At 39.8% G+C, this 22661-nt stretch overlaps 1 protein-coding gene across 2 annotated transcripts in view; it reads right to left on the bottom strand.

Moving 5' to 3' along the window:
• Positions 1-6137: 6137 nt before the first annotated feature.
• DHX35 (DEAH-box helicase 35) overlaps positions 6138-22661 on the bottom strand; it is a 31197-nt gene continuing 14673 nt past the window's right edge. The window contains exons 13-22 of one of the 2 annotated variants that reach the window (XM_080557514.1): positions 22079-22203; positions 21272-21326; positions 17096-17191; positions 16573-16667; positions 15894-15971; positions 14613-14742; positions 13842-13923; positions 13246-13317; positions 10841-10979; positions 6138-7946 (exon numbers count right to left, since the gene is read on the bottom strand). In XM_080557514.1, the coding sequence (XP_080413640.1) occupies positions 7902-7946; positions 10841-10979; positions 13246-13317; positions 13842-13923; positions 14613-14742; positions 15894-15971; positions 16573-16667; positions 17096-17191; positions 21272-21326; positions 22079-22203 (917 nt within the window). In that variant the 3' untranslated portion in view covers positions 6138-7901. The remainder of the gene's footprint in view (positions 7947-10840; positions 10980-13245; positions 13318-13841; positions 13924-14612; positions 14743-15893; positions 15972-16572; positions 16668-17095; positions 17192-21271; positions 21327-22078; positions 22204-22661) is intronic. The other variant, XM_080557515.1, reaches the window with a different exon arrangement.

The following is a 22661-nucleotide window of genomic DNA, read 5'->3' as shown; positions in this document are numbered from 1 at the left end:
CAAGCATCAGCAGATGTTTTCAAGAAACCAAAGTGATTTTGAACAAGACGAAGCCCTCCTCTCCCTTTGCTGGCCCTGACCGCCCTGCCTGCACTCCCGGGGAGCCACAAAATGCCTGTGTGTGTCAGTGTGCTGACCGGCGTCACTGCTCCCCATGGCCACCAGGCCCTCACGCTGCCTCAGCCCACATTTCTGTGTCAGAGCAGCTGCTGTGACTGGCACCATGCACAAAACAAGCCCGGCCTATGCCCACACAGCGGCAGGCTTCATTCTCCTCCTATGCCCTGACATGTCCCCGTTCCTGCAGCGCCCAAAGGCACCTGTGAAGTTCTGTGCCCTGGCGTGCCAGATACCGAGCACCCGGGTGCATAATCACACGCTCAAAAACAGTCCTTGGCCTCCCAAAACTTTAACAGACATGGGGAAGTAGGAAGGCCTAACTCCACCTTGCAGACAGGTCCTGTTCTTGGGAGCAGACCTGAACGTTAACCCAGCTCTTCCAGGTCCCAGCACGGGGCACCACATCTGACATAAGTCATTTGCTGGTCTCCAGCTTCAGCAAGGCTCGAAATCATAGTTTCTCATCAGGTACTACAAAGAAAAACAGGAGTTCCTCAATATCTGGCCCACGAAGGACGTTTTCTGGCACCAAAACACTCCCTGCCTGATGGGATTATCCTTCTGCCAGCAGGTATTTGCAATATACACCCTAGTTCTTGGCCTGAAGGCAGCCAAGAAGCCTTTGCAATTCTGTCTTCTTTGTCCTATTCCTTCTGCAAATTTTGACTTCACCCAGCCAAGTAGCGCAGGATGCACAGTTTAAGGGATCTCTTCCACCTCAGCCATTTTTCCCCCGCAGCACTCGGCTGGGGAGCAGGAGGGCACTGGGAGCACTGCTTCGGAGGCAGCAAGGGTGAGAGCTGCAGCTGCAGCCACAGAAGGCATCTCCTGCACTTACACTGCCAATAGCAAGCATGGTTTTCCTCCTGTGCTCCTCCTTGTGCTGCTGCGCACTCCAGGAGCTGCTAAAGAGAATTAAAACAAAAGTGAAATACATATTACACATACGTATTTCATATATACACATACATATGTGTGTTATATTTATATATACATATATATATATATATATACACACACACACGCATAAAAATCTTACATCTTAGGATGATGATCCTAGAAAGGACAGTCAGGGATTTTTGATGATTTCAGATGATTTTTGATCTCTCATCATCAACAACGTGGCTAAATGCAACCTCACACACTCAAAAAACTTCAGCCCCGTGAAAGACAATTTTGAAACAGAGCAGGCAGTTACTTTTGCTTCCTTTGTGGGAAATTGTATCTACCATGCTGCCATGAAATGAACTGGATTTGTAGCTCTAAACCGTTAATTTTGTTTATTGCAGTAGTGGATGGAATCCAGCTCAGATTGGAAATTTCTTTGTAGCAGATACAACCGCTGCTGCCCTGAAGCGTGGACAAAAAGGGAAGGAGATAAAAGCCAAGTGGGAAGGCAGGCTGGATCTGCCTCACATCATGGAAATACCTACCTAAGACCTGCCACAGCAGGGCGTCTCAAAAACTTCATCCTGCCCCTGAGTGTAGCCAGCAGCAGACACTAATGAAAAGATGGCGTGCCCCTACCCAATATGTGCATACCTTCAAACATTTTGCTGAGCTGGCTGTATTTTGGACATAGACTGGTATTTTCAAAATACCATGGACTTCTTGGCCTCTTCGTGCTGCTCTGAGCCTTGTTCCTATCTGCAGAACCCATGGAGCATTCCTGTAGGAAGAACCAGCCCAGATGCATGGGCAGCCTCTCTTTAGGGTTTTCAGGTTTACAAAATTTTGCTAAAAGGAGACGCATCTAGGTTGGATCTTAGGAAAAGGTTCTTCACTGAGAGGATAGTAGACCCCTGGAACATGCTGCACAGAGAAGTAGTCACAGCACCGGGCCCATCAGAGTTTAGGAAGCATTTGGACAACACTGTCAGATGTATGGGTTGATTTTTGTGTGGTCCTGTGTGGAGCCAGGAGTTGGACTTGATGATCCTTGTGGGTTTCTTCCAACTCAGGATATTTTATGATTTCACATGTGTCCCAATATTTCACAGAGGAAAATCAACCGGGTTAATGATGAGTTTTAACCAAGAAAGCTTCAACAATTTAAAACTAGAAGAACATTCCAGTATGCCTTAGTTACAAAAAATAATATATGTGGAAAAAAAAGGAAAAAAAAACAGTATGGAAAAAGAAGAAAGGTCTAATAACACAGATTTGCAGCCTTACACTGAGACTTCAGTAACATACCAGGAAATACCTTTAGTGAATATTGTCCAGCTATACAGAACTGTTGTGGTTTTGGCTGGGACAGAGTTAGTTTTCTTCCTAGTAGCTAATATGGTACTGTGTTTTGGATTTAGGGTGAGAATAATGCTGAGAACACACCAATATTGCAGAGCAGTGCTTGCACAGAGCCCATGGCTTCCCAGCTCCTTGTGCTGCCCTGCCAGCGAGCAGGTCTGGTGGGGGGGGGTGGAGGGGAGAGCATAAGAGTTTGGGGGGGACACAGCCAGGGCAGCTGGCCCTAATGGCCCAAGGGACACCCCATGGCATGGGGAACAATAGAAGTGGGGCAGCTGGTGACACACAGCTTGGGGACTGGCTGAGCATCAGTCAGCAAGCAATTGCATTGTGCATCAATTGTTTTGTGCATTCCTTTATCATTTCTTTTTTTTCCCTTCCTTTTCTGTCCTATTAAACTGTCTTTATCTCAACCCACCAGATTTACCTTTTCCCCCAATTCTCTCCCTCATTCCACTGGCAGAGGGAAGTGAGCAAAGGGCTGTGTGGTGCTTAGCTAACCGCAGGGTCGCACCACAAGTGCTTATGGGCAGCTGTTTTCAACTCGAAGGATTCTAGTAACTCTTCTGCTCATTATTATGAAAATACCTCTACTAGATAAGACAATCGCAAAATTTAACTTTATTTAAAATCTGAGAGCTGAAGCCAGAAGTCGCCACCAAAAAAGAAAGTGAGAAAAACTTTTAACTTCAGCTGTGGTTGGTCACTTGGGTAAGCTAAGTATAAAAGCCACTGACAAACGCCGTCAATCTCCTTGACTTATTAGCACGCTCCCATCCAGAACACTCTTCTAAACCTCCAGCTATAGTCCACAATAAAAGTTGCCATTTTTATGGTTAAGAGTATAATTGAAAGAACTGCTATAGAACGTATTGACTTATGGGTTGGCTGTTGGGTTTTGTTGTTTTTAAACCAGCGGGGCACACAGCACTGGGCTTTTTCTCTAATCTCTTCAGTTGAAATACTGACTTTATCCTATATCCACAAGAGCTTTTCCCTTTCCCCTTCCTGCTCCCATTTATCACAAAACTGATTTAAGAAGAAAAACGTTTTAAGAATTGACCAATTATTTCTTCCCCCAGATACTACTACTCAAAACTGACGCCTGCCATCTACTGGCATTTTTCTCAAAATGCAGTCAAGCCTTGGGCAAAAATGCTCATTTCTCCGAGAAATCTTACAGGTGGTGAAATTATTGACAGGAAAAAAACGTGCAAGCTCTTGAGTACAAAAGCTCTGCAAGCCTGAGAACCAATGAGACACTGGATATACAGTCAGTTTTTCTGTATGCCACTTATGTACATCTTCCAACTAGTTTGTTCCAAATTGTTTTGTAGGAGAAACTTAACTCCAAACTCTTTCTTTGCCAGTTGTTGATAGTATTGCCACTTGATAAACAGCAATATAAAATTATGGAACCACACTAAGAAACGGTGATTCCAAGCTGCCTTCACTGGAGTTACTCAAAAGTGATGAACTAGTCCAGCAGAGGCCACTCACCAGAATGATGGGATGCCACCAGTTACCGACGCACATTCAGGCTCCCAAACACGTGGGTTCTGAAGGGTTAGTGGAAAAAAGGTACAACAAGTTTTCCTTTGTAAAGAGAGCAGTTAGAACATCAGGAAAGATTTTGACAACTACATTTGAGAACAGAATCACCCTTCCAATCCAAAGGCAGTGTATGGCCTAGTTTTACCCCCAGCATGGCAAGGTGGGTTATCACCTCTGTGTTCCTGCATCAGCAGCGGCGGGACGCAAACAGGCAGTGCAGTCCTCAGCTCCAGGACTGCGGGTCAGTGATCCTATCACAAGATACAGACATCACACAAAGGGGACAAGCACAGTGAGGCTGCTCAGCTAATTAATTCCTAATCAGCTTCTGGAAGTTTAGGTTCCCACCAAGCAAGCCAGCAGCTCAGTAACCAGTTGTTCAGCAGCAGTCGGAGGAGTAAACAGGCAAGGCACTGCAGTGAGTCACTGGGTGAACCAGCGATGAACAAATTTTGCACCTATTTGCACCTTCCCTACAGATACCTCCGCTTCTCAGCACTTTTCCCTCCCTTATTCCCTACAATGGGGGTTCCTGACAGCTGGCCCAGCCCTCCCTTGTGGTCAGAAATGTCTTTCCAGAACACGTCTGGAATTACTGAAACTATTACTGAATCAATTCTAACGTGTTACAGCCCTGTCCTCCCTCATGCACCCTCCCCGTGGTAGCTTCGCTGCCCTATTTCTCCATTTGCTGGAACAGGAAACTATTCACTGTTTGCACTTGCCCACAAGCTAGAAAAGATCTGAACCACAGGATCCAGAATGAGTCACACATATCTGACTCTAACAAACAACTTTAAAGATGCACACAACTTGACTTACTGCTTTTTTCCCATGCCCGTCTACCAAGTGCTTAGCGTAACATATACATAAAATCAACCCATCTTAAAATCGTATCCTGAAGTTTAGAGAACACTGCTCTGTGCATGCCTCAATTATGTATTCTATTCTCATTTTATTATCTTTACGATAATGCACTGAGTATTTTTTTTATCATAAAAAGTATTTTTTAATCATAAAGCACTGAGAAGTAATGGCAGATAAATCTCCCTAAGCACTGTATTTACACCTTTAATTTTAGTCAATAAATGCTCTCTTTCCTCAGATTAAACTTGCAGAGCTCTGGCTGTTTTCCTACCCCTTTAACGGAATTATTTTTAGTCTATAAGAAATACATTTCAATTAACAATGTCTTACCTGAATTTTTATTCTGATTTAGCATCATCTTATTCCACCACTGACAATACTAAAGTCACGAGCAGGAACCCTGACAGCACTTCCCCATGGACTTCAGTATAGCTTTTTTCCCCCCATAGTAATTTGAAATTGATGGATTGTAGGTTTACTTTTTAAAAACATTTATCTCCTTGTCAGTGGTGGCATGACTTCTATTTCAAACAGCATTTTAATTCAAGAGTGATATTTTAACATCGTTCCCTAAAGGCCAGACTTTAAATCTTAAACTGTTTCATAAACTTCTTTGCATTCATCTTCAAATGCCTCCAACCTCCCCCTCAATAGCACACCGACTGTTTATCCAGCAAAGAGCCAACAACAAGGCAGAGTTGCCCATCTCCTTAATCAAAGTTATTTAAAGCATAGAGCTACACAGACAGCTAGCAGAGAGCTGCAGGCCACAATTTTATAAAGTAAAGACATTTTCAGTCCTTTCAAGTTTTGGGTCTCTGACTTCAAGCACCTTCAAAGGGTCCACGTTTCCGATGAAAGCCGTGCTCTCTCTCTAAAGATACCTTAATATGGATACTAAAAACACTTATTCTTGCCTACATCTCTAGTATAAAGTCTACGTGTTCGACCTGTGTGTGCACCTCCGGCAATCCCTCCATAGTCTGTAAAACTACCTACCCACTGTGAAGATAAGTCTCCATTTCTGTTTTTGTTTATAAGACCTATTGCACTCATTCTTATAAAAGTAGAATTGCTTGCAGCATGTTACAAAGCTTTTACATCCCTGGGTTCTGAACTTGGCACGAGTCACGAGTCACAATCATTCCAACAGAAAATTTTGCAGATGTAAAGGCAGGCTGAAGTACACCTGGAGAAGAGAGTTCAGACCCAGCTGAAATTCTGAAAGCAGCAAGTTATAGTGGCCACCCTCTGCACGCCAAGCACCATCCAGACCAGCACAGTACAGCCACCCAGTATGCTGGGAAACCACCCTCTAGTCAGCCTGAAGTAATGCACTCTCAAGCTTCCTTGATTCAATGGTTTTATTTTTCATAAGAATATTTCCAGAGGACGGAGCGACACAGACACTTTACAAGTCTTCGTATTTAGTTCTTTCTCTGATCCTTTAACAGAAAAAAACCTGCAAATTGATTATGTTTAATAAGTGCCAGCAATGCTCTCAGCTCTGGCTGGGAGACAGACCCTGCCCCAAAGAGCTTCCGTTCTAAGAAAGTAATACAAAGGTGAGGATCCCAGGGAAGACAACAAAGAAGGTGACATGGTTTGTCGTGCTGCTGGTGGCTTACGTTGAGACTGGTACATCTTTTTGTGCTGGCAACCAGTATGACGACACTGCATAGACAACACATTGCACATGACAGAACATGTTCTTTCTGCAGGTGTTTGCAAAGGAGGAAGTAAAAAGCTCTCAGAGTTTTCAAGGCAGTCCTGTTACGAGGAAGGCATTTACTCTACATAGAAATTTCTGCCTATTTACATACTGTTGCTTTTTTTTTTTAAAGAAAACAAAATCATAGCTAATGTGCCCAAAATATTAATCACATCAATTGCCTTACAAAAATAAAATTTTAAAACAGTAAGTTGTGCCTTTCTAAAATAAATATTGATACAGTAGGAAAAAATAAATACATGTATACAAGCTATCTTATTAAAACACAAAAATTACAGTTCTTTACTGAAAAGTAGCCATGGAATTCTGGTTAAAGCAGGAAGTGCTCATAGCATCCTTCTCTTGCAGTAACACATGCAGTCCCGGGCAAAGAAAAAATTCTTTTTCTTATTTATATGTATATATATACATACACATATGTGTGTATACACACACACACACACAGTGTTCCTTATTAGTAAAGTACAGAACATATTCATCTTTGCTGAATGAGACATTAGAAAACGTGTTCCCTGATGAAATTTTCTGGGATTTCCAAGCCGAAAGAGGCTAACAGCTTTTTCTTGTTAGAAAAAACAAAACAAAACGAAAACAAAAAAAAACCAGTAAAGCCCCATCTGCAAATCTGAATAACTTAACAAATGTATAGTCCCTTGACTGAGGAAAAAAAAAAATCCTTCTTAAAAAGGCTGAGCTGCTTCTCTTCCTCCCCCTCCTCAAACAGCTATTCTCAAGTATGGAAATGAGACATTTTAAATATTATGCTACTTTCTATAGGACTGTTTCAGCAAAGGAAGCAAGGGGCAGCTCAGCTTCAGGCAGGAGACTTTTACTGCTTGGGAGCACAAGCTGCACCAGTTCAGGATGGTCCGACATGAAATCAATGTTTCCATGGCAGTCCCTTGCATTTCAAGGGCGACTTCCTTGCCCTGAGCTACCTGCTGTCAGGAGTCAGTCTCAGTTTGGCCGGTAGCAGTCACAGTGTTCTAGGTAACAGGAGGCAGGGTACCCTATTCCCCACTCTCATAAGGCAGCCGTACCACTCCAGGAAATCAGCTTCCCTCTTGAAGGCTTTTTTTGTGGTCCTGTATGTCCTCTTACTTTTGTTTTTTGTTGTTGTTTGCCTATTTATTAAAAGGAGCAACATGCCTAGATTAACAACAGTGGTCAATTAGGCAAAGAATAAAACGTCCACAAAGCAAGCTCTACATAGGTTTACAATGTACTGGTCATGCATAAACCCCTACAGATCCTGGCAGGCATTTAAACATTTAACTTTATGTATGATCAAATTGGTACTGAACTAACTGCTGAATGGACTGTAGCCAGCTTCAAATCACTGGTAGGTTCTGCATCTGCTGTCACAAGTCATGTCAAATCAGTGGTCATCCACTTTAGCTCTTTTTGCTTTCAAGGAAAGATGCTACAAAAAGAAAAGAAAAACTTCTTAGCACATACACCACAAATAGAAAAAAAGTTCAACTAGAACGTTTTCAGTTATTAATCATAAATTAAATAAATCCTTATACAAATATTACCCTTCCCAAGCCCTGCTTATTATTGATAGAGCTAAAATAAATACATAAAATCCATTAAAAAAAAGAAACCCACATGCATCCCAAAATAGTATTTTGGCTTGACATAAAATAGCATCTTCTAGTACTTCTGTATTGACTGCAAGCATATGAAGATTCCCCAGCTGAAGCAACTTGCCAACATGTGAAAATGCACAGAGAGATAGATGTGCTCCCAACAATGCATCTGCACAAACAGCAGGAACACATACACGAAGTACAAGATTTTAACTAATGTATTAACTCTGCAGCTGTATTTTCACTGGAGCTTTGAACCTATTTGCTCTTAAAGAAAAAGGCACGCAAAAAAAGTGCAATGGAAGAACATCCTCCAAAAGCACTGCAAAAGTTGGAATGAAACACAATTGTCTGAAACTGTAATCAGAAAAATAGAAAAATAGAAAATATAGAAATAGAAAAATAAAGTCTTTTAACAGAGAATCTAATCAGTTCTAATTTGTTTTTTTTTTTTTTGTTTGAACATGATACAGGAATAAAAATCCTCAGATTTCAGAAATACTTAAGCAGAAAGATATGTTCTTCAGTACAAGAAGTCCGAATGACTATAATTCAGCATAAATTTTTGTGCCTTGCAATTGTTTGCATATACAAAATTGACATCTATAATTCAAAGCTTTACACAACAGATGATATATCTGATTTTCAAACATTTTTATAAATACACCCAAGCCTTTTGGCTGATGAGGATAAACAAACTGAGGCTGACCAAACTGAAAAAGTTTTTGAAAAAGTTTTCCTCAAAAATAGCACCACCTTTGGTAGCTTCCCTTTACTTTAGGATGAACGCAGTGCTTACTTCATCCTGCAAACAGAGATCATCTCTATCAAATCTGAAGGATGGCAACACTAAGAGTTAGGTGATTTTATGGAGTATCTGCAACAGTGGTAATGCTGCCTTGGAAAACATGTTCTCTCAGTCAGGTAGGTAGTACAGTTCAAGACAACTCTTACTCACTCACAAAAAGCAATTCAAGTTTTGCCTGAATGAGTCACTGAATCACATTTCCCAACACCACCTATTTAAAGGAAAACCTCACACCGAGTTTTAGCCCATGGAGAGGTCATATCCTAATGAGATGTTGCGTTACATATGGGATGTTACAGCACGTAAATATGTGACTCAAAAGGATGAATTATTCCAGGAGCAGATTAGATAAAACAAGAATATTGGCTCATCTTTTTACACCATGCTTGCAGAATACATCTAACAGCAGCTAAAGACTCAAGGGACTACCCTGCAGGGTCATTACTACCTTTGTCAAATGCATTATAGAGTAAAAGGCAAAAAATACTCAGCTACTTAATAAATGTATTTATAGATGGCAAACGTCTGGATAACCGAGATGAATTATTCAAGCTCAGCATTCGTAAAAATAAGAAAAAACACCCTCTCAAGTCAATTATATGGACAGATACCAATTCTGTTGTACACTGTAACCACATAGATATGTTCTAAGACAATCCATGTAGCACAATGCACAATGTTTTTCTTTTTTTTTTTTTAAACCAAAAACCCCAAGAAGCAAAAGAAAGCAAGCCTGAGATTCTAAAAAAAAGAGTCAAATAGCGTAGCAGATGTATAAATCAAACAACCATTTTTGCAACCTGGCTGCTCATACGCACAAACAAATCTCGTTTTGCATCAGTCTGATACGCAAGTGCATTTTTTCACTCAGCATTTTGGAAATAGTTCACTAATTCATATGATTAATATTAATCCCCATGGGAAACTCACATGCAAGAACAATTTGGCTATCTTGCCTGTACAGTATCTACATGTAATGTGGTATCAGAAGCTTCGGCATAAATAACAGTTAGATAATTGTGAAAACTGGATTGGCATTAAATATTATCAGTGAGTAAGTCTTGATTGATGAATTTGCACAGGACAGAGTAGCTAAAGAATGATAGGAAAAAGCGGTAACTGTTAAGAGATACCTGTGAAGAACAGAACCACACACAGGATGGTTGAGGTTGGAAGGGACCTCTGGGGTCCATCTGGTCCAACCCCTCCTGCTCAAGCAGCAACACCTACAGCAGATTGCCCAGGGCCCAGTCCAAGCAGCTTTTGAAGATCTCCAAGAAGGAGACTCCACAACTTCTTTGGGCAACTTCTGCTAGTGCTCTGTTACCCGCACAGTAAGGAAGTACTTCCTGATGGCTAGACAGAACCTCCCGTGCTCCAGTTTGTGCCCACTGCCTCTTGTCCTGGCACTGGGCATCACTGAAAAGAGCCTGGTTCTGGCTTCCTCATGCCCTCCCTTCAGGTATTGATTAGATTTATAAGATCCCCTCCTGGCCTCCTCCTCTTCTTCTTCCTCTAGGTATGTATATCACACATTAGAGAACTTAAAATAAAGGTTTGCACAAATAGCAGCTATTCTTTGACATTCCGTGTTTTAACAGACCAGAGCTGACTTTTGCAGCCCTGAATCATGAGTAGAAGGCCTGGGATTTGCTCAAACATTTGCAAAGCATACAAAGACTTAAAATTGTGAAAAGCATGACCTCTGCCAGTCCTAGTGCTGCTCCCAGAAGTAATACCAACCACCTACATTTAAGTGTAAAATAGTTCAGGGTTTCATTTACTGGAAGAACATACTATTTTGTAACTTCAAGATCATGCCTGTTGGTTGGATACTTTTTGTATCATTACATGGATGACAAAAAAAAAAAGCCCTTAAAAGTTCAGATACAAGAGCTGTTAATACAGCAATGGTACCGTTTGGGCTTTATGCTGATTCCGTACCGTTCCTTGCTGGTAAAAATGAGGTGCCAGTTCCAAGAGCCATGCTGATTCAATGGCAGTCACATCTCTCATGTAGTATTTGGCAGTCTGTATGACTTCATTGTAGACTACCCTAGGAGAAAGAAAAGAAAAAAGAATGTGCTATAAAGCAATGAGGGAGGCATGTATATAACAGCATATTTAAATAATTTCACATGCAAGCTGCCAGAGGTAGTATTCACAGCACAACAAGAAAATCTGTAAGTTGTATGGTCTCTTACCTCTTGCCTTCCAGTTGTTTAGAGTACTCTACATTAAGACAATTTCTAGACTACCATTAAAAACAATTTCACATACTACCATGATAGACTGCTACAAGGTATAAAAAGAAAGAATGGGGCCAAGGAGACTCAAAGCGAATCTTTTGGAAGACAGAATATTAGTTATTCTGTAATATCAGAAGGAAGGTTGTCAAAGGCACCAAAACCCTGTGCCTGTAATAAGCTGGGCACAAATACTGCATGACTACCCCTGGTGTCTGCAAGCAAGCAAGATAAGGATTAGAAAAAGAAATCAGCTTCACACCCTGATAGGAAATTTAGAAACAAAGAGTCACGTGGACTCGTTCATTACTGCCTGCATGAACAGAACGGGCAACCCATTTCTGAAGATACCCTTCTGCAGGGAAAGTCATTTTTACCAAGGAAGCACAAACCGACGCTCTGAACAGTTAGTCACCAAAACCAGAAGTCGTTATCTGCCTTCTATAAACGTAAAGCTGCCACAAGGTTTGTGGTCTCTCATTAGTTGGTATTTTGCTCTCAAAGCAAATAGGAAAGAGTCCAAAATTCTCTTCTCTGCCAAATGCAGCCAGACTCATGCTAACCAATCCAACTAAAGAGAAATCAAAGGAAGAGAAACAAGAACACACGATGTACACCTGTAACAGATCAAGAATTGAAGTTCTCAGTACAGGAGGTGCTCTGAGGCAGAAGCAGCACTGAAAGCAGGGTTGCCAGGGAAGTTAAACTCCTGTCTTAAAAGATGCCCTTAGCGAGTAGGGTGTTGGGGCTGGCAGTGACAATACCACGCGGCCTTGGAAGACAGCTCCAAGAAATTACTGCTGCCACCAAACAGCCAGTGAAGCAAACAAGAGCTTTCAGGTTTTACCAGTTAAGGCTTGCAGCTATCTACAGTTCCGATTTCTTTATGTCTGGAAGCGCCCAAGGCTAGGATGGAGATTCTGCTCTGACCTCACTTAAAAACTCAACCCTGCAGTACTTGAGCCCTCTGCTAAGAGATTGCAGAAGGTGTGTGCTGGAGCAAGGAATTCTTCCAATATTTTTCTACCACTGGATTTTCTTTCCAGATGATTTTCTTCTCAATTTATTCCTCTTACTGTCTGTCACTCTCCCATAACAGAACCTCTTTCAGGATGTCATCTTCAGCAAGCTAAAAAGTTTCAGAAGTGTATCTGCAAAGCATTCTTTTCATCATTTCAAACAGCTTGTGTCTTATTTTTAGTAGCAATGACAGGAGGTTAAAAAATGGCAAAAAGGGGAGAGAAGCAGGCTGGTTTCATTGGCAAAATTTACTTTAGCTACACTCTGCTCAACTCAGCCCTGAAGAATCGGTCCAGTTCACACCAAGTGAGAGCTGGACTCGTTTCTATTTTGTGAGCCAATGTAATTGATGGCTAACTTCCAATCAGTTACGCTTCTGCAAACCATACGCACAAGGCGTAGGAGCCCAGTTCCAAGATAACAGATGACACAGGCCAAGTTTACCCTTCAAATTCTCAGCTATAGGACAAGAGTCCAAATACATCAGGTTCATCATGTTGATGTGGCAGTTGGGAACACATTTCTAGTTATCTGAGCATTTTTGGCATAAATAGAACTGTAATATCCCAGCTATTTTGAAAGTAAAACTATTAATGTCATCTATCTTTTAGACAACCATATCTCCTCTCAAAGGATTTTGGATCATGAAATTTATATCTAAGCCCTCTACCAGGAATCCAAATGCAAGTACTGCAGCATTTGACAGGACATTTACTTATTAGGTTTAATAAAAGCAACTTAACTCTAGCCGCATCTAGGTACAGAGACCACTCAGAGAACAATCTGCAGTGCAAGACGTGGTGCCTATTAATAGAGTCACTTGCCTCTCCTTTCCAGCCTCTGCAAGCTTTTTGATTGTTAAACATCATTGTATTTCCCTGATTTATTTGGATACTGCCTACAAAAAGTTGCAAAGGAAACACCAACCAAATTATCTCTGTGAGAACCATAACCTGCATTTATCCCTCTCTCCACAAAAAGTCATTCATGAAAATGTCTGGATGCTCAAAACGTCTTCTAAAGATCACAAAGCAAGTGCAAGTTGCTTTCACTTACCAGCGTGGAGGTTTCTCCGCATACAACACTGAAGTGGGGTGGATATGAAGCTCGTGGTCATCACGGATAGTCCTTGAAAGGAAGATATTATTTCAGACCAGGCACAGATTTATTATTTAACATTTGGTTTCTTCCATCCACAGTAAGACCGTTAACAAATGGCAACAGTGAAAGAACTGGAGCAAACTAAAAATATTCACATTTAATGAACAGGCTTTCAGTTGAAGCCAGGCTTAAATCCTGTCAAAAGGAAAAAATGATAATTTAATGATCTAGAAGAAATCTATCTACATTAAATGAAATACTAGTGTTTCAGGCTTTTATTCAGTGCTCTGAAGCACTACAAAGATGCAGTACTTGCTTGTATTAACACAAGTAATTCCTATTAGTAACAGCTTCCTGCTATCAATAATTATATTTGCCAAAAAGAAGAGAGAAAAATTGAAGCAGTTTGAACATACAAATCTTCAAAGATGTAGTAAATCAAGTGCCACATGTTTCTTACTACAAGTGCCTAGAAGAGCACCCATTTGTTGATTTATCCAGTCAAAGCTTTTAAACCAAGCAACAGTTGTAATGAAAGTACATATATTTACCTGTAAGCACCGGTAGAGTGGAATTTAGCTGCATTAGCAAAGAATCCAGAAACTATGCATCTCAAAACAGGATCTGGATCACCTGCAGAAAATAAATTTTTCTGTCAAATTCCTCAATGTAATGGCAAAAATCCCTTAAATTCCCCTTAATCATCTAAAGCAACTTTTCACACTGCATCAAACGTTGATAGCAAAGGCTTGAAGGCAAACCCTGCAACTGACTTCAGTTTCACAGCAAATCAAAATTACTGTGAAAAAACAGTTGCCACTGACGTCTCCATGAAGATAGTTTCACAGTCCTTAGAGCAACCTCGTGTGACAGCTAAGCATTGAAGTCTGATTTTTCAGAGCAGTTAGAGACAAGTTTTGGGAACTAGTCATAGCATCCACATCCTCACAGCACAGCTGGAAATCAGATCCCAATGTCTATGCATTTTGAACATCGTAGAAAAAATGCGTTTTTTGAAAAGTCAAACAGGTCACCCCATTCCTTCTTTTATGATTTTTTAAAATCTGTCCTTTAAATATATAATCAATGGTCATAATCTCTTGCTGGAAAACTTAACTAATGAAGACTGGACTAAATTCAAATTGTAAAAATGGGTTAAGTTGCTCTTTTACAGTCATTTTTACGGGAAAGATATTGTTTTAATTAATGTTATTTTTAGGCCATAGAGAAAAAAGGTTACAAGAGAAGCAAGAAGCAGACTGACAATTTGGAAACTATCCTCAAAATGTATCGGACATGTTTAAAAAAAAGCAAACTTTCACCTTCACTGGACTTCTTTGGCACTTTAAAACGTACAAGAAGCTTTTTCAGCTGCTCTCTTACAACAGAAGCTCTAACAAGACCTTTGTAGTTTAGAAAGTGTTCCTGACACCACTGAGAGCTCTTGCTGTGCTGTAGAATGAGAAGAAAAAATTACAATGAAATACCTCCAGCAAAACAAAAAACAATCTCTCTTGGATCACAGTCTTGTTCTGTTTTCTTTTGTCTCCTACAACACTATTTATTGTTCTTTTCCCTGAAAATTATCTGCCTACACAGCAACTAACATGAGTTAGTAATCGTCAGTAATTACAGAACATGTTTGAAGCAACTTCTAAATGGCAGCAGAATAAACACTGTGAGGATATGTTCAAATAGTTGTTCCTCATTTCTTCACATGTAGTGAAAGAAAAAAGCATTAATCATTTCATTTTCACACACAAGTGCATTATATCATAAATTAGTCTGTTTTTAATCTGAAAATGTAAATGAACTTTTCTGTTTACTGTTTTCATAAGTTCAAATGTTTTCATTATTTCTCCAGAAGCCAGCACTTACTCCAAGAATCTCTGCAACTGGCTGAGAGAATTACGCAGGTACGAAATCTAAAGGGCAAAGTTTTAGTTAGTACCTGAGCTTTGGTTAGTACCTGGAGCTGGGGAGAGGAAAGTCACTTTTTTAAATACTAGAGCCGTTACACTGGTTCAACTCAAGACTGTTGCAAATATATCATTACAGAAGTGCTTTATACCAACAAAACATACTTCTCCCCAGCAGGTATAGTACTTCAAAACTAATAGGTAAAACCTCAGCTTACAGAAAAGTATTAAGATTGCTGTTAAACCTTAGGGTAAATACATAACGTTACTGAAAAAAAGGATGTGTTGATCAATGAGGTAATTATTTAAAAAAAATGCTAGACTTTGATGCAGTTTATCACCAGTAAAACTCAGATATGTTTATAAGAAAGATACGGTAACATGAATTTCACTTAGAATTTGAACACCCGTTTTTCCTAGACCTTTTCAAGAATTCCAATGGAAACAGTTCTCTACAGACAAGAATTTTGTGCTGTACCCAAACCACAGAATTCTTTCTATTTCCCATTCAGAGGAACTACACAAGGTCTGTAGCAAAATACAAACAAAGCAGAACTATCACTTAATAGATTTGGCAAGTCCTCAACTTTGAGGATGCTATATCCAGAACTTCCAGAATCAGAACTGGGGGACATTCGAGTTCCTTATGTTTCTGCAAATCCACATACACTTGAATCGACTTACTTTCACAAAGGCTTCATAAACATTAAGCATAGTGAGATGATCACCTTCTTCCACAGCAAACTTCCTGTGCTGCCTGGCCTGAAGAAGAAATAGATTTTTACAGGCAGATTGATTTTTGCAACGATCATGTCTAATACCCTCAGTTCCCATCATCTCCATGTTGCCTGGTGACTGTCAAAATTCTTACCATAAAGAGTAGGAGTTCTAGGCAACATCAATATTCTACTAGCCCACCTACACTGAGGTGGTGTTCTAAAACTTAAATTAGAAAAGTGAACTGAGAAGGAACGCCAAAAGTGTACGAGAAGGATGCATTAAAATTAGGCTCTTGCTACCTTTGAAGAATTTGCTACATCCTAATACTTTTTTTTTGTTTCTCTCAAAAGGAAAGAGACTTGGGGAGATTTTTTTTAATTTGTTTCTTTCTATCCCCTCCTTTAACAAGCCCTCGTGCTGGTCAATATTGGATTATAACCCTCCACATTTCTGATCCTCAGAAGGAGACTTTTAACACTGGCAAGGAACTCCAAGGCTCCCAGTGTTACTCAGTTTCTCCTTTTACCTATAACCAATAGGTAGAGTTTAAAACTGTTTCATTTTTCATAAACTTGCAGTATGCAACAGGCATCAGTATAATACCTTACATATGGAACATACAAAACAACATGGTTGAACTTACAGCTTGAGATTTTTGATTTGGAGGGATCATAAAAATATTTTGAATCTGCATCATGGCAGCAATTGTTAAAATTTCCTGGGAGCAGCCAAAATTTCCTGAGGAGTAAGTGGAGAAGTTCAGTACATGACATCTTTTATCAGTCAACTTATCACCGTACAAAATAAAGAGGAAAAGAAGCATGATGTATTTTTAAAGTATATAAAAATGAAGTATCTAAACTCATGGATTTTCTTCACAAGTATAACAATGAATGTTTTTAATGGAAAATTACAAGACAAATATGTTAGACTTAATTATTGATGTATTAAATGTGTTAGACACTATCAGAGAGGTCCATTAGTTTAACGATTCTTTTTACTAAACACCATGCCAAGATGTATATTTCAAGTAGATGTATATTTCACTGTATATTTCAAGTTTAGCAAATGTCTAATACTACTCTACAGTTACTAAAGGTAGTATTCACTACTCAACACAAGACCACGAAGAAAAGTCTGAGGTGGTTTTACTTTTTTCCTCTTACCTGATTCCAGAAGCATCTTTGCAAACATAGGATTCAGAGGAAACTCTGCTATTCTTATTCCAAGAGGCTCTGTTAAACGGCAGTGCATATCCAGACCTGCAGCACATTAATAAATGCATCTGTGATACAGGCAAAAGTAGCACAGAAAGACTTCTTTCGGAATTTAAAGTGTACAAAAGAGCAGAATTAAGAGCTAAAAATATAGCAAATATACCTAGGAATAGAAACAGTTTTGTGACTTATATCTGCTTAGGTCACAGAGAAAAATAATTCAATATAATCTGAACTAGAGATGCACAACTGTTGAAGATTCTCTGCAGTTTATCCTGCCTCATGCATCAGTAAGTGAACTGGCAGCCACGTTCCAACTGTAGCCTTTTTACTGGAGCTGAAGCGGTACAGGATGGAGGCATGGCAGCTTGATTTTCAGCGCACGAGAGAAGCCCCACAAGAAGACTAACAGGAGCAAAGGAGCAAGACTTTGGAGCACCGCAGATTGCATAAATAACCATAGAGTAGTCTGAGGAAACATAACTGTGACCCAGGCATTATAAACATGTTATTTGACAGACTGCTTGGTGGCAAGGAAACCACAGTTGTACTTCAGCTGTGTTTCACAGAGAAAACCAAAACCACAAATCATTTCAAAGGAGAATAGCTCTGATGACTTGTGTCAGCATACCTAAAGCCTCTAAACCTAGCTACCTCTATCACGTTTACTTTCTTTTATTATTTGATATACTTTTACTGAACTTCTTATGACAACATAGTAAATCCCTCACCACACCCCTACACTAACACTTTAAGACATTTCACATGTCAAAATATTTTCCTCAGAAGCAGGTACAACAGTCAGCTTATGTGAAGTGATGAAGTTAACGTATTTAAACACGAAGTAAAAGAAATGGCAGAAATTAAGGTATGATTACCTATCATTTGACCAGCACAATAGAAGAGGCTTAAGTGCTACCACCATTACTATAGAATCATGGAATATCCCGAGCTGGAAGGGACTCGTAAGGATTATTGAGTCCAACTCCCGGCACCACACAGGTCTACCCAAAAATTCAGACCATGTGACTAAGTGCACAGTCCAAACGCTTCTTAAACTCCGACAGGCTTGGTGCAGTGACTACATCCCTAGGGAGCTTGTTGCAGTGTGCGACCACCCTCTCAGTGCAGAACCTCTTCCTGATGTCCAGCCTGAACCTCCCCTGCCTCAGCTTGACACCATTCCCGCGGGTGCTATCGCTGGTCACTAAAGAGAATAGATCGGCGCCTGCCCCTCCACTCCCCCGTGTGAGGAAGCTGTAGACCGCGATGAGGTCTCCCCTCAGCCTCCTCTTTTCCAGGCTGAACAGGCCAAGTGACCTCAGCCGCTCCTCATACATTTTCTCCTCTAGGCCCTTCACTATCTTCGTCGCCCTCCTCTGGACACTCTCCAACAGTTCAATGTCCTTTTTGTACTGTTGGTGCCCAGAACTGCACCCAGTACTCAAGGTGAGGCTGCACCAGTGCAGAGTAGAGCGGGACAATCACTTCCCTCGACCGACTAGCAAGGCCGTGCTTGACGTACCCCAGGATATGGTTGGCCCTCCTGGCTGCCAGGGCACACTGCTGGCTCATATTCAACTTGCTGTCAACCACAACCCCCAGATCCCTCTCTGCAGGGCTGCTCTCCAGCGCCTCGTTGCCCAGTCTGTACGTATAGCCAGGGTTGCCCCTTCCCAAGTGCAGAACCCGTCACTTGCTCTTGTTAAACTTCATGCGGTTGGTGATCGCCCAGCTCTCCAATCTGTCCAGATTTCTCTGCAATTTAATATCTTAGAATAAGCAGCCCTTCATTTAGAGATATTTAACTGAGTTCCCAAGTATGGAAAAGGAGAAATTAACATCTTTTTAACTTTCTACAGGTACATCAAGCCATAATCCATTGGTTTCTGTTGAATTCTATAAATCTCAAAGCAATTATGCATGAATATATACAGCTTGTGCACAGATGCCTTTGTAGCAATACGCCTGAATATAAACCAAATAAATCAGAGCTCTGCTTAAAGATAAAGATATTGCTAAGATTATTATTGAACACGCTCAGCAGAAAGTATTCAAGAGTCTTGTCATTAAGCTTCAAGTAACAATCACTAGTAACGTGATGGGCTGAAGGAGACAAAGTTATTTTAAGCTTAGCTGGAGTGGTCGTTTCTGATAGGCAATAACTTACACAAATCTTCACCAAAATCCTGGATCTGAAGTAAAGCTGAAAATTAAGTCACTTTTTGCCTACTTATCTGTATTCCCCTAAATTATACTTAAAACTTACACCAGCTGACAACTGAGACCTTCAAAGGGGCATCAAAGAAGGCTAAGAGGTGCTCCTGATGTAATCTGTTTGCATCACTGTAAAAATAATCGGTCTGAGAACAGTGATGTGTTTATCCAACAGAACTATCTCAGCCTTAACAGCGTTTGCTCTGCACATGTTTCTCTGTTGGCACTGCATTGGCACAATAGGGTCCTGACCCTAAACTGCACATTTGCATGCTGTTACAATGCAAATGATGAAACACATGTTCATACTTGCGTAAGAGTTTTATTCCTGACTGCACCTGCAAACTCTTGGGCAGCTTCACTTCTGCAACTTAAAAAATAAATAAATAAAAAGAATCTATAGTAAGCCACTGAAAACCTTAAACTTCAGCAAAAATTTGAGAGTGAATCTATATCACGCACATACATTCCTTTCCATCTCAGACACCAACATCAGTGCTTCTCTGCTTTGCTACAAAAGCTGGACAGCCAACAAAGTAACAGCTCTACACTTTCCTGTGAACCTACCATGAGCATAACACTTCTGCCAAAACATCAAACAGCTAATCAGTGAGTTTATTGATCTTTCCTCTCCATTTCCCTAAGGTGGCTTTGGCTGCAAATTCATCCTTGCAACACACTTTGGAGCCAGTGTGCAGGCGCTTGTTCCAAGCTCGAAATGGCTGCCAAGAGCCAAGTGCCTTGAGTGAAACCTTCCTTCACAAGATGGAAATGAATCAGCACAGAACAAAATCACAGCCAAGAGAGCTACAGTTCCATGAGAATAAGAATTGTGCTGACTGCCACAAGTTACAACATGGCATTTGTAAGTGACGTAAAAACAGCCCCAAATGTCTAGAAGCTTCCAAACTTTACAGCCTCTTTTATACTACCTTTTTCCTAATGTTTACATTATGTAGCAAATACTGTTAACTTAGTATTTGTAGTTAATTAAGAAGTAGAGCAGACTTTCATTTTGATTACTTGTTCTTGCATCAAATTTTTGTTTTGCTTTAAGTTGGTTGCACTCAAAAAGATTAAATAGCTGTCAGAAAGTGTTCTGATAAACAAAATTAGATGACATACGTTCTGCTAACCGCAACAAAACTGAAAATTGTGTATAAAACTATTGCTAGAGTGTGATTTTAATGTTAGCAGTGTTCAACAGGAACGTAACAAATACAAACCAAGACGAACACGTTTAACCTCTACCAAATTTGAGAATATGCTATGAATAGTAATTTAGAAAATATTATAAAAAGATACTCTATTAAGTAACTAATAAAAAAGTACTTTGACTTATACTCTCATGGTTTTCCATGTGCCTTAGCATGGTTTCCAGGAGGATCAGTCCCATGATCTCGTCAGGCACAGAAGAAAGACTGACTGGCCTGTAGCTCCCCAGGTCTTCCCTCCTTCCCTTTTTAAAAACTGGGGTTATGTTTCCCCTCTTCCAGTCAGTGGGAACTTTCCCAGACTACCACAACTTCTCAATAGTTGATTCTTCTCATGAAAGTACAAGGCAATATGCAGAAGATAGCTACAAAGTACACTTTTAAACGGTTAAATTCTAGTTTTATACTCCATTCAACCGATTTCTAGTTGTTCCCATAAAGTTACTGCTGCTATTTGCTTGCTTACCTGTGTAAAATAACCTTACAGTAAAAGAAAGTAAATTCAGGAAGCTGAAATGCTTTTCAAAAAATTAAAAATAAAAAAAATAAATCTTTCACTGGTCAAATCTGCTATTTCTCTTACTCTGTTCTCAAAAGCAAACTTAATTAACATCCATCCAATCACCAAATCCAAATTAACAATGTTTTTCATAACTTCTGTAAGATAACTAAGTAAGGCAAAGTATATTCTCACCTCCTAAAGCATACAGCAATTCCAAAGCTTGTACCATTGACTGTGCAGGAGGTGGCTGTGAAGAAAAAACACAAATTGTTTAAAGTTATCATCACAGAACAAATGAATTTTCACAAAAATTCTTCCACAAAATCATTACATTCTAATTATCTACTTTCTTAAGCAAAATGAAAAGAGTTCTCAGACTCTTCCTGTCAGCTTTCCATTAACCACCAGTGCTGCAAGCCAAATCCATCTCAACAGGCTCATCATAATTACTATGACACTCTCAAGATCCTATCAGCATACAGAATTAGGCCAAGCTAGAAAAGGCAAACTTTCTTTATCCAAAAGCGACTGCTGTAACAATTGTTTCTTAACTTTCTCTTCTAATGCTATCATATCAGATTTAGTTACCAATATAAGAGTAGCTAGAAACTTCACAGAAATATAAGAATTGGTATTGCTCTTTTTAATGAGACAGATTTAATTCTGTAGATATTTCTCTTCCCCCTACAAATTTAGTGTAGAACAACTAGTTAGTTTTGCAGAACCTTAATGTGTTTTTCTTCCCAAGCTGTTCTCAGCACTTCTAACAGCAAACTCCAGAATACAAACAGTCGTTATTTCTAAGTTGCCACACACATTACTTGTACTAGCTGATTTCCACAAAGCTATTTTACTGCCTGATAGTAGGCAATGAGGCATGCTTTCCAAATTAACAGGGCAATAATTACTGGTTAATGGTTCTATGGGTTACCAGCAAGTCATCTCACAATATCTGTTCTCACTAAAGAAAGATGACAGACTCCATTGTCCAGGACTCACTGAAAGAAAGGGGAACCTGAGCACGTTGTCAATTCCCAAAGCCTTCAGCTGCAAGATGACGGGTGCAAGGTTACTGCGCTGCATCTCAGGAATGGTGGACTTTGGCAACTTCTCAAAGTCTTCCTCTGTTGCAGGAGAAAACAAAGCCATTTGGGATTCAACTCTTACCTTGGGCAAGCCAACATGACAGCATTTCAAGCAGCCATTTCAAGTTAAAATTGAATTTGAAAGACCAAACAGGTGTTAAAACAACTAACTCAAAAGATGATGTTTCTCTAATTACTGTATTTAAAATTACTTTAATGTGAAAATTCTGTTTTATCTACACTGGTGATTCTGTAGTTGACCCACGTTTCAATTGGAAATGTAAATTCTTCATAAAAATCTGGAAATACTTTATTTTTCTTCCAATAGTTTGATATAATACTATAAAAAAAAGCTTTGATTTTGAAAAAGGGACAAGGAAAAGTTCAAAACAAACGTTCTCAATATAAAAATACTATTTTTAGTAACTATTCAAGTCAATGAGGTTTTAAAAAGTGTATTGAAAATAATGACTAAGGATTGAAAAACAATTTATTCA

Source organism: Anser brachyrhynchus (genome assembly GCF_964034855.1).
Source record: "Anser brachyrhynchus genome assembly, chromosome: 16".
Classification (NCBI taxonomy): Eukaryota; Metazoa; Chordata; class Aves; order Anseriformes; family Anatidae; genus Anser; species Anser brachyrhynchus.
Note: the sequence above shows the minus strand (reverse complement) of the source record. Positions and strands in the feature narration are given on the sequence as shown.